Here is a 13,024-nt window from a genome sequence, read left to right on the forward strand (position 1 = left end):
CGTCAGTATGAATGAATCTCCATTAAATTAAATTACTCAACCAACACAGCCCACCATGTGTTACCAGATGTAACACAAATACAAAATAATCACGACGGTTGTGCTACTTTACAGGGGCTTGCGTCTTGTTTTTCCCCTTGCAAATTCATTAATAATTCCACATTGTGAGTCGGTTCACTCTGTGGCCATTAGAGGGAGCGTCTTCAAACGTCTTTGAGTCATCCTTGTTCGTAGTTCGTTGTTGAACCTTAGAACATTGGAGAAAACTGAGATGAGAACAGGCCATTCAGCTCAACGCACCTGTCCATCGTATTCAGCTCGATTGTCCAAAATAACATTGGGTTGAGTTGTCAGGGTCCCCAAAGTCCTGCTCTCCACCACACTACTTGATCATCTATTCCGCATGTTGTAACATTTTTTTGCAAAATCTGCCTTAGCAAGTCGAGTCCAGTCTGGTCTCCATGTTCTTGTTAACCTCATTTTAGAGTAGCAGCCTCGATCCACTGCACTTTATTTAAACACTTCAGTCATGTCCCCCCTTGATCACCCCTTGTCTCTCCTTATAGCTCAGAACATTTAGTCCCAGAGCCCGCCCGGTTACTCCTCTCTGGACCTCCTCTAGTGCTGCTATGTCTTTTTCATAATTTGAATCAAAACTGCACACAGTACTCCAGATGGGGCCTTTAAGGGGGCTGAAATCCTTACCACTCCACCTGGGTTCGACTTCTGAGGCTCCATTGGTTCAGTTTTCATGAGTTGGGGGGGCCTCTGACCTTTGGGACCCTGAGCCTGGGTCCGACACCAGATGGGTGGTGTGTGATTTCTTTGTACTGCCACATATTTCATTAAGAGTATTTTTTCAGTGGTGGGCTCCCCCTGTCATAGCTTAAACATCCCATCAACCCCTCGCATGACACCTCACAAACCGTATGTGACTCATTCCCACTAAATACAGTGGTGAATCACAACCTGGCCCATAGTTTAATAAAACTGCACTTTAGAGTGTAGTCGGCAGGACCCTAACAGATTAAGACTGCCCGATCTTAGCCTGTGTTCTTGTGTGCAGCAAGAGTCCTTTTGAAATAAGGAGCCCATTGCTATTTCACAAGTCTCTCGTTTAGGGAATCCATTAGAGATGTAAGTAATTAACAGGTCTTTCTGGAAACTTCCTTGGTGCTTTTGGGAACCAAAAATGGCTCCTCTATGACATTGTTGTGAAGATCCACTTTGGCAGTTTTCTTTTTAAGAGTGACTGCTAGTGAGAATCCAGTAGCAAATGAAGCAACAGACAAACGGACCCTATAACTTCATAAAGGAAGATTAAAAAAAGAACAGCAGAGGGAGTCCTAATCTTGTTTGACTCCATTAAACTTTCCAGTTCTCTGTAGTCATTAATGTAGCCAGAATAAATCATGTGACTAAAGAACAAACTCTAATATCTGCTATAAAGTGGGCACACTGGCCTCCCAGAATGCGAGACTCCCCTGCAAGTCAGACCATCAATGTGGCACTCATTTAGCTCCAATGGTGCTTTTTCATTTAAAATGTTCTTTATGAGGTTACAGTGTTGGTTGTGTGTGCCATTTGTTGGAATGAAAAAAATAATTGCATTTTACTAGTTGTTGGAACGAGCGTGGCAAGAACGATGCCCTTGAGTGAGCGGGTCGTGAGTGATGTTGTAAATATTGTGGAGTCTTTATTTATTTCTTTATGTGTGTGTGTGTGTGTGTGTGTGTGTGTGAATGTGTGTGTATATCTGTGTGTCTGTGAGTGTGTGTGTGAGTGTATGAGTGTATGTGTGTGTGTGTGTGTGTATTTGTGTGTGTGTGAGTGATGTTGTAAATATTGTGGAGTCTTTATTGAATTCTTTATTTCTTTATGTGTGTGTGTGTGTGTGTGTGTGTGTTCTGTTGTTGGTATTGTTTTACAGAGACAGCTGAGCTAAGCAGCCACTGGTTATTGGCGAAGAGGAGTGATGGCAGGTGGGCTCTGAAATGATCAGTGTGTGTCTACAGTGGTCAGATGTGGAGAGGGGTCCACCATTGAGACCTCTGTAGAGGTAGTGGGCTTAAATCAATGAAGTGTCTAACAAGGTGGGTGTACGCCTGATAATCCCTGGGAAGTGTCCACAACCACTTAAATCTCACGTTATGATCCCCATGCTATGACCGGAGATGGGATCTGCTTATTTAAGGGACTGAAACATCCTGTTCTATGTGTTGAACTGAGGAGACCTGCAAGTCAGATGTTCATTTTACTATTTAATAATAATAATAATAATACATTTTATTTATTTGTAGGCGCCTTTCTAAACACTCAAGGACAGCAAACAACAGAGAAAACACAGATTATAAGCAAAAGTTCAAATCAGACAGAGCAACTGTAATCAAAGACAAAAGGCAGTCTTAAACAAGTGAGTTTTAAGTTTAGATCTGAAAGTCCGAATGATTCAGTGTTTCTAAGCTCAGGTGGTAGTGATTTCCAGAGTTCCCCATGGTGGCAAGACGGACGAAGGGGACAGTCCAGTGGATGGAGGAAGAGGATCTAAGGGTACGGGAGGGAATGGCAGCATGGAGGAGGCCAGACAGAAATGGAGGGACGAGGTTGTGGAGAGCCTTAAAAGTTAGTAGGAGAATTTTGAATTGAATATGGAAGGGAATTGGAAGCCAGTGAAGCTGCTGCAAAACGGGAGTGATGTGGTGAATAGAGGGGTTCGAGTAATGATGCGTGAGGGCAGCTGAATTCTGGACCAGTTAGACAGACAGACACTTTATTAATCCATCCATTGTCTAACCCGCTGAATCCGAATAGGGTCACGGGGGTCTGCTGGAGCCAATCCTGGGCAGGGTGCCAACCCACCACAGGACACACACAAACACACCCACACACCAAGCACACACCAGGGCCAATTTAGAATCACCAGTCCACCTAACATGCATGTCTTTGGATTGTGGGAGGAAACTCACGCAGACACGGGGAGAACATGCAAACTCCACACAGGGAGGACCCGGGAAGCGAACCCTTAAGGGTCTCCTAACTGCGAGGCAACTTTATTAATCCCAAGGGGAAATTCATGTAATCCAGCAGCATCATACTGATACAAAAATCAAAAAAACAATATTAAATTAAAGAGTAATAAAAATGCATGTAAAAACAGACAAGAACTTTGAATAATGTTAGCGTTTACTGCCTCGGGTGGAACTGAAGAGCCGCATAGTGTGGGGTCTCCTCGGTCTGTCAGTGGAGCCGGACGGTGACAAACGTCTGTCAGTGAAGCTGCTCCTCTGCCTGGAGATGATCCCGTTCAGTGGATTCTTCATGATTGACAGGAGTTTGCTCAGCGCCCGCCGCTCTGCCACGGATGTTAAACTGTCCAGCTTCATTCCTACAATAGAGCCTGCCTTCTTAACAAGTTTGTCCAGGCGTGAGACGTCCTTCTTCTTTAGAGCTTATAAAGAGAGAGCGACTGGCAACCCAATCAAATCGGGCTACAAGTTCTCTGTTTGTGAAATCCATACTTTCTCTGCAAAGAATTCTTTGTTTTTTTAAGTCCTTGAAATGATTTTGTTATCATGGCACTGATTTGTGCTTAAAATAGACCTTTTCGGCTGATGTAATGAAGAGCTTCCTGTTTAAACGGGGCTGCGAGACGTGAACTCAGCTCTTCGGGCACCTCATTTGATTTTTTCTGGCAAACAAATTTTCAAAACAAACCGTATTTTGCGACTCTAATCAGAGTCGGAGTAATAATTATGTTGGCGTGGTCATTTTAGATCTGAGATCAGCTAAAATTTAAACAATGACCGTTGTTAATACCCGGCCGTCCTTACTCAGTTTGCCAATAGATGTCAGAAGGACGGATGCCAAAACCGAACTGCCCAAAAATAGATTTCAACGTACCGAGCAAATGGCGATACTTTCTACATTACTTATGGTTCTGGAGCTGTCGAAGGGTTTAAGTCAGTCGAAGATGTTAGTCCTGGAAAGTACGCCCCACCAAACCAACGTTCCAAAAACCAACCGAACTTACTGCTCGAACCAACACCGACTTACTATACTCGGCCGTCCAGCGGCGTCACTGAAGCATTCGAACTTTCTTAGCCAATCATGCAATACTGCGTCCGCGTTTGCCACGTTATGTTCTAACTACAGAAGCAGAGTCCCATTGCGTGATTCTAACTTGTATTCAGTCGAGGTATTGACACGAACAGCACACATACGGAGAGTATCAAATTATATATAAGGATCTGCGAGAAAGACCAAAGAAAAGGGAATTGCAATAATCCAGACGAGAAGTGACGAGGCTATGAACGAGGATAGCAGTGGTGTGGGGAGTGATGGAGGGGCGAATACGCAGATGAAAATAAGCAGACCGGGAGATGTTATTGATGTGGGACTGAAAAGATAAATTACTGTCAAGGATGACACCTGTGGGGAAGGGGAGACGGAGGAATTATCAATAACAAATGAAAAGTGATCAGCTTTGGAGAATATTGATTTTGTACCAATGAGGAGAACCTCAGCTTTGTCACAATTTCAATTTAAGAAAATTTGAAGAAAACCAAGATTTGATTTCTGCTATGCAATTAGTAACTGAGGAGGGTGGAAAGGAAGCAGTAGGTTTACAGCATGTTGTAAGCACAGATGACAACTCGGACTTAAACCCTGAGTCTCAACGCAGGTGTCAGGACGCTGAACTCTCTTGTGTGCTCTTTGTTCACATAGGACAGCTGCAGCTGATGACACCACCACCATAGGCTCGATCTCTCTGCTGCCGTCATGTCTCATAAATTGACCAAAGTGGTGTAAGTGCCCCAGATATCCGCCTGCGTCCCAGCAGCCTGTCCAGAGGAAGTGCACAAAAAGGCAGCCTGGCTGCCACTACGTTGCCTGGCTTTGGCCTACACTGGGCTAAAAATGAACTTCAAATTTTAAATGTATACTAAGAAATCTTAATAGTTCAAACTGTTTTTTGGCAAAGGGGAAAACTGTGGGAAAACCTTTAACTTCCTTCAGAGAATCTTTATAAATAAAATTATTTATTAAATGAAAAGAATACAAAGAGTGTAAAAAGAGTCACAAAAACAGGCAATGGGATGAACACCAAATTCAAGTTGATAAATGAAATCCGTAATACAGAAGCAAAAGCACAAAGTCGTCCAGGAGTAATAAGAGGAAAGCAAAATCAACTCCACCAGAGGACATTGAAAATGACCCGCCGGGACTTCACCTGTCAACCAGCTTTTAGCGTTCTGGGCTGTTTGTGGGGGACGGTGGTCCCTTAACAGTAACGGACAGGTAGCACCGCCTCTTGGGAGCCGCCCACAAAATGCAAGTAGCGTGGAAGAACTACAAAACACATTTAGATAGTGTATCATAATCCTTCAACTAATGAAGGAACAGTCCAAAGTGACCAGTATACAGTAAAACCTTGGATGGCGAGTTACTTGGTCTGTGAGTGTTCCACAAGACGAGCAAAAATTTGTAATAAATGTTAACGTGATAAACAAGTGAGGTCTTGCAATGCGAGTAGTACGTATACGCTTTGTCTGCCGAGCGTCACGTGATCACAACTGAGCCGATGGTGCTTCTCTCTCTCTCTCTCACTGTGGAATTGTGGGTAATCTTCTCCCACGTTCAGTCTCAGTCAGCCTGCCTCACTTGTATACTGTTTAGTATAGCACTGTGACTGTGTGTGTGACTGTGACTGTGACTGTGTAAAGCATTTTTTATTTTGTATCCAATAAGGCTGTAGCTGTACGAGTGATGAGCCTGTTTAGATAGATAGATAGATAGATACTTTATTAATCCCATAATCCAGCAGCAGTATAAAGAAACAATATTAAATTAAATAGTAATAAAAATGAAAAAGCAGACAATAACTTTGAGTAACTTTAACAACAATGCAATGTCCCATTTCCACAAAATCCTCAAAAGGAGGCAAAAGCAGCTGTCATTAGGTTTCCTTGTTAAAGTCGCAAAAAAGAAAGAAAAAGATTCCAGTCAGCCAACAAATCTGTTAGAGTGAAAGTCGTCCTACACAGTAACCCTAACCCTAACCCTAACCCTCCTCCTCCTCTCTTTCGTCTCCCTCTCTCCAGCCATGATTCTTTTCAAAAGTAAAGTGCAGCTTAATTTGTTTTATGTATTTTTACATTATCTTTTGTATTAATCATTTTTATATGAATATTTTTGGGTTGAGGAACAAATCATCTCAGTTTTCATTATTTCTTATGGGGAAATTTGCTTTGATATACAAGTGCTTTGGATTACAAGCACTGTCCCGGACCGAATTATTGTTGCAAACCAAGGCAGCACTGTTTAATAAAAGTCTACAACCTGTGTGTGTGTCAATCAATCAATCAACATTTATTTATATAGCACATATTCATACAAAAAAATGTCGCTCAAAGTGCTTTACAAAATGAATAGAAAAATAGAAGACACAATAAAAGATAAACATAAGTCAACATTAATTAACATAGAATAAGAGTAAGGTCCGATGGCCAGGGTGGACAGAAAAAACAGAAAAAAACTCCAAAGGCTGGAGAAAAAAATAAAATCTGTAGGGGTTCCAGACCACGAGACCGCCCAGTCCCCTCTGTGTGTGTGTGTGTGTGTGTGTGTCAGGCTTTGATTGTTCAGCCTAACGCGATCGACACAGGAAGTGCTGGGCTAGAGAGGTTGACACACCGGTGTATACTGAGGAGAAAAGGCGTAGGAGGAACACTGAGGGTCGGCTTCAAGGACGGGAAGCATTTGAGAATACAAATGATGCTTTCACACCGAGTAATGGCGACCAGAGGAGAGGAAGAAGGAAGCAGACTGGAGGCGAGTCGGAGAAGCAGGCTTTATAGAAACACCATTGAGCGGGGAAGTGCCAGCAAAGACAGCTTGAGACACACAAGGATACCGAGGAGGAATGGCATCAGAAGATGCCATCAGAGGCGGTAAGTATTTGTTTTCACCGCGGGTAATGGGGGTCCATCTACTGTTGGTGGTATTCAAACAGGAGGAGAGCAGGGCACCTCGAAATGACAGTCGGAGAAGCAGGATTTATGGGAACGCCTTCGAGAGAGGAAGTGTCAGCAAGGACAAGTTCAGACATGCAAGAATACCGATGAGGAAAGGCGTAGAAGGAACCCTAAGGATCGCTTTCACGTGAGAATACAAATGATGTTTTCACCACCGGGGCCCTTCTACTCTTGGTGGTAGTCAAACAGGAGGCGAGCAGGGCACCTCGACAGGACAGAGTCAGAGAAGCAGGCTTTACGGGAACGCCATAGAGAGAGGAAGTGCTGGCCAAGACACACAAGGATACCAAGGAAAGAAGTAGGACACTTAAGACAAGAGATATCAGATATTTCCAAACATCCTCTTAATTTCCTGTCTTTGTCAGGTAACATAATTATTAAAAAAATAATGGAAAGCAGTGAACAATAATGACAAGTGAACAAAGCAATTTAAACATAAGCTAGGGGAGCGACCCTAACAAACACCAGTGATGATGAGGCGGCTTACAGAGGAGAGGTGTGCCATCTGACGTCGTGGTGCCACAATGTCGGCCAACCCCACCAAGGAGCCGGACATAGGCTTCAGGAAGCAAGTGGCAGACCAGACTGTCATCAGCACCACTAGGGCTGTTACATCGGTGAGATACAAGTTGTCATTCGGGCCTTGTTGTTTTAATATTGTGCAGAGAATCCTCGGGTTTCAGAGATGTGCTGCATAATTAGAAATGGAGTTTCGCTGAATGAGCACCACTGATGACCTCAAGTGGGCACAACACATTCTGCCCCTTGTCAAGAATCCTCAACCCGTGGCTCTACTTGCTCAGACGTCCGACGACGGCTCACAATTCTCCTCTGTTGTCTGAGGGGTCTGCACAGTGGAGCCAGGGGCCAGCCAGGTTTCCTCTTTCATCTGGCCTCCATTTCTTCTTCCGTTCCTCCTGCTTCCATCCATCCTCCTCCTCCTCTTCTTCTGCCAGCCGTAAGCTCTTGAGAGAGAGAGATGGCCGCACAGGCCCACACACACACTTACGCAAATGCAGAGGAGGCCCATATTTGCATGTGAATGCCGCTGAAGCCTCTCCTTGATAGATCAGCTCCTCCAAGCGTTGGCGTCGGTTGGAATAAAGAATCCCACGCATCATCTAAAGAAATGTGAGGCGTCTTATCACTGGCTGCTGGAGTCTACATATCCAAAGTACCAAAGGAGGGGGATTGGCGGAGTGGGAAGGAGACCCTGGATCAGAGTGTAACTGCTTGCCGTAAGTTGAAATCATTGATGGACGCATCTCCATTTGTGCCAGGCTGCTCTAAGAGGTCATTTCAAAATCTGAGCAAAAGAAAATGTTGTTGGTAACAGTTTGGAGGATGAAAAAGAGTAAGAAAGAAAAGAATCTTCTGATGGTCAAACTGCTGACCACATGCAAATCCTTGTCTGTGATTTGTGGCCTCCGAATCCTGACAGACGCATTTCGTGGCCTGCAGTGCTCATGCTCACCGCCTGCCATGTTGAGCTGCTGAATTCAGCTCTCCATCCATCCATGTTCTGCTGCCTAAAGGGCCACTGCGGGGTTGGAGCCTATCCTGGTATGTTTGGGACACCCGCCCATCACAGGCCATATTCACTTACTCTGGCCAATTCCAGTTAATCCAGTGTTCACACATTTGGGTTGTTAGTGGAAACCAGAATGCCAGGAGGAACCCCACACTGGCACAAGGAGAGCGTGCAAACTCGGGAGAAACATGAAGCCAGAGCATTGGAGTAACCAGGCAGCAAAGTTCTACTGTGCTTCCAATATGAACATCCAGTGGATTCAGAAAGTCTTTTTACACATTTTGCGACGCCGCATGCCTTCCTCTAAAATCTTTTTTTCCGCACATCAAGCGTCAGTCGATACCCGCGAATGAGACTGACTTTCCATGGGTGCTGTAGGCCAGGTGTCAGATCAGGGATAGGCGTTAGAATGGGACGAGGGCAATACCAAAAAAATGGTGCCAACGCTAGGACTACAGTTTCCATCAGACAGCAGGAGTGCACAGGGGCTGATGGGAGGACAATGCTGGGTAGCAGCCGGACTGCAGTCTCATCACAGACCACGGGTACGTACGGCGTTCGGGTAAGCGTTTCATCTTCTCACTGGATTGCGTCTTTTTCTCCCATCGTGAGTCGCGTTTAGCCCCGTTGAATTGCCATTCCCCGTTTTATGTATACCTCTGCATTGCTTTGGCTAGTTAACAATAAGATCATTTGGATATTACTTTGATTAGAATTGTTCAATCTAAGGGAATTGATGCTATAAGTTTAATAGTTTACTGTATTCGTCTTACTAATACAAACCGTATAGTGACCTACACTCGCCTAAAGGATTATTAGGAGCACCTGTTCAATTTCTCATTAATGTAATTATCTAATCAACCAATCACATGGCAGTTGCTTCAATGCATTTAGGGGTGTGGTCCTGGTCAAGACAATCTCCTGATCTCCAAACTGAATGTCAGAATGGCAAAGAAAGGGGATTGAAGCAATTTGGAGCGTGGCATGGTTGTTGGTGCCAGACGGGCCGCTCTGAGTATTTCACAATCTGCTCACTTACTGGGATTTTCACGCACAACCATTTCTAGGGTTTACAAAGACTGGTGTGAAAAGGGAAAAACATCCAGTATGCGGCAGTCGTGTGGGCGAAAATGCCTTGTTGATGCTAGAGGTCAGAGGAGAATGAATGGGCCGACTGATTCAAGCTGATAGAAGAGCAACTTTGACTGAAATAACCACTCGTTACAACCGAGGTGTGCAGCAAAGCATTTGTGAAGCCACAACATGCACAACCTTGAGGCGGATGGGCTACAACAGCAGAAGACCCCACCGGGTACCACTCATCTCCACTACAAGTAGGAAAAAGAGGCTACAATTTGCACGAGCTCACCAAAATTGGACAGTTGAAGACTGCAAAAATGTCGCCTGGTCTGATGAGTCTCGATTTCTGTTGAGACATTCAAATGGTAGAGTAAACAGAATGAGAACATGGATCCATCATGCCTTGTTACCACTGTGCAGGCTGCTGGTGGTGGTGTAATGGTGTGGGGGATGTTTTCTTGGCACACTTTAGGCCCCTTAGTGCCAATTGGGCATCGGCTACCTGAGCATTGTTTCTGACCATGCCCATCCCTTCATGACCACCATGTACCCTCCTCTGATGGCTACTTCCAGCAGGATAATGCACCATGTCACAAAGCTCGAATCATTTCAAATTGGTTTCTTGAACATGACAATGAGTTCACTGTGCTAAAATGGCCCCCACAGTCACCAGATCTCAACCCAATAGAGCATCTTTGGGATGTGGTGGAACGGGAGCTTCGTGCCCTGGATGTGCATCCCACAAATCTCCATCAACTGCAAGATGCTATCCTATCAATATGGGCCAACATTTCTAAAGAATGCTTTCAGCACCTTGTTGAATCAATGCCACGTAGAATTAAGGCAGTTCTGAAGGTCAAACACCGGATTAGTATGGTGGTCCTAATGAGTGTGTGTATAATGGCAATTCTTAACTGCTGGATTATTGTAAAATGTTTTACTACAGTAATGTGAACTGAACATTGCATTCATCGACTAATGTAATCTTGTTCTGTTACAATAGCCTTGCCAAGTCTGCTCAATCAAGGTCTGCACATCGGGGCCCCCCAACCTGTAAATCCAACAGCGATTCCAAGCTTTGCTCAAAGGACAACTGAGCCTCTTCACGGGGTCCCAGTGTGTGTATACAGTGGGGGAAATAATCATCTGATCCCCTGCTGAATTTGTAAGCTTGCTCCTTAGAGATGAACAGCCTCTTAATGTTTATGGTAGTTTCATTTTAATGAAGAGACACATCACATACAGTAAGTTAAAAATGGATGTACATGTCATTGAGTGAAATAAGGATGTGATCCTGTACTCCCCAGCCCGAATGCTGCCTCCCTTAGCTTGCCAGTCAATCACAGATACTGCTGATCTCACTCGTGATGTGTATAAAGCACACCTGTCCATAGAATCCACTTCTTCCTTTCTAACCTCTCCACCACCAGGGGGCGACACCAAAGAGCCGTCAAAGGATGTCAGAGAAAAGGGTGGAATGGGCTACAAGACCACCAGCAAGGAGGTGACAACTGTTGGTGCGATTATTCAGAAATGGAAGACATCTAAAATGATCATCAGTCAACCTCAGTCTGGAGCTCCATGCAAAGTCTTGCCTCGTGGGGTGAGGATGATCACGAGAAAGCTGAGGGATCAGCCCAGAACTACATGGGAGGAGCTTATTAATGATGTGAAGGCAGTTGGGACCACCACAGTCGCCAAGAACACCATTGGTAACACACTACACCGTAATGCATGGAAATCTGGCAGCGCTCACAAGATGGCACACGTACAGGCCCTGATGTTCACTGGCAAACCTTGACAGCTCGTTGGTGTCGCCCCCTGGTGGTGGAGAGGTTGGATTCTGTGGACAGGTGTGTGTTTTACACATCACAAGTTGAGATCAGGAGTATCTGGAATTGATGGATCGATCGACTGATTGGCCATCTGTGGGAGTCACGATTGTGTCTGGGTTGTAGGGGATCAGATCCTCATTTCTCTCAATGACATGCAAATCAATTTCTAACTTTGATGTATTGTGTTGTTTTCTGGATTTTTGGCTGATATTCTGTCTCTCTTCATTAAGATGAAACTACCATAAAGATTAAGAGGCTGTTCATTTCTATGTGAAGGAGCAAACTGACAAATTCAGCTGGGGATCAGATACTTCTTATCAACCACTGTATATTGAACTGCAGCCTCATGATTGGCTGTTTGGGGAAGCAGGTGATTTGCATTAATGAGTAGGTGGAGCTATCTAATAAAGTGGCACACCTGATTTTTGGTAGAAGAGTGCAACGTCAGAAAGCAGGCGATGGATCTACAGAACAACACGAGATATAAAAATGTCCTCCGTGTCTTCTGATTTAAAGAAATGAAACATGAAGTTACTTTCATGGGTCTCCAACGTTGAGGATTAAATTGCTTTAATTTACCCCAGTTTCTGTTTCACTATCTATAGAGCCAAATGCAAACCTGTGGAGAAGCAGCATGGACTCCCCTGCTTGGCACTCGCTTCATTTCCTTTACTCTTCCGAGTGCCTGATGGCGGTGACAGACGTGGAGGCTTACCGCCAGGAGCTGGAGCTCCGTCACGTCACGTGCGCCAGGGCAGCGCTGTGCTAGTCCTCGTGCGTTATCCCCATGAGCTGCACTTTGTAACTTCCTGAAAACAAGCCAGCCTGGCTTCACTTAGGCAGGATCATGAAGGCTGGCCAGCGCCGAGTGAATAAAGCGCCTTCCCCCCGAGTGTCACACGACCCGAACAATGAAAGCTGCCTGCCTCACTTTAATCTCTTGTCTGTTTTTTTCTTTTCTTGTCAGATCCTGGCAGGAGAATTAACGGCTTTCATTCTCAAGATAGACGGCGAACGAGAGAAGACCATCACTACGGGGGACTGCTGCTACTTCAACCCGCTCCTTCGCAGAATCGTGCGATTTCTTGGTAAGCTCTCATGCCAAACTTAACTTAAAGATACATCTAGTTTGCTTGTTGTTCATTTAACTGCTGTGTTTGACCGAAAATAAGACATATATACTGTATAAATAGACTTCTATTAATTTAATGTCCAAACAATGCACTAGGGCTTATTTTTATTGAAGTTCAAAAAAGTAAAGTACATTTATACGATACAGACTTCTGGTACGTTAACGCCTGTTCAACAATCAAATCAACAAGTACGATATTCATGTTCTACAAACTAGTGTACGAGGGGGCACCCAAAAGAGTCCCCAATAGCATCGCGCTGGACGGACCCCCAGAGCGCACACCTCCCCTCCACAGCTCACTCCGGTGGTAGTGCCCCAAGTTTTAACCCTCGTCTCCGGCCAGCGTGCAGCCGCGAACCCCCAAAAAACGCTGCACCTCACCCAAAAAAAAGGGGAAATGCAGCAGCCACCC

At 44.8% G+C, this 13,024-nt stretch overlaps 1 protein-coding gene across 7 annotated transcripts in view; it reads left to right on the forward strand.

Moving 5' to 3' along the window:
• Positions 1-13,024, forward strand: part of plppr2b (phospholipid phosphatase related 2b) — a 74,437-nt gene that overhangs the window by 45,428 nt on the left and 15,985 nt on the right. For all 7 annotated transcript variants that reach the window (XM_039772555.1, XM_039772557.1, XM_039772553.1 and 4 more), the window contains one exon: positions 12,448-12,568. In XM_039772555.1, coding sequence (XP_039628489.1) covers positions 12,448-12,568 — 121 coding nt within the window. The remainder of the gene's footprint in view (positions 1-12,447; positions 12,569-13,024) is intronic.

This window comes from Polypterus senegalus, chromosome 12 (genome assembly GCF_016835505.1).
Source record: "Polypterus senegalus isolate Bchr_013 chromosome 12, ASM1683550v1, whole genome shotgun sequence".
In the NCBI taxonomy this organism is placed as follows: domain Eukaryota; kingdom Metazoa; phylum Chordata; class Cladistia; order Polypteriformes; family Polypteridae; genus Polypterus; species Polypterus senegalus.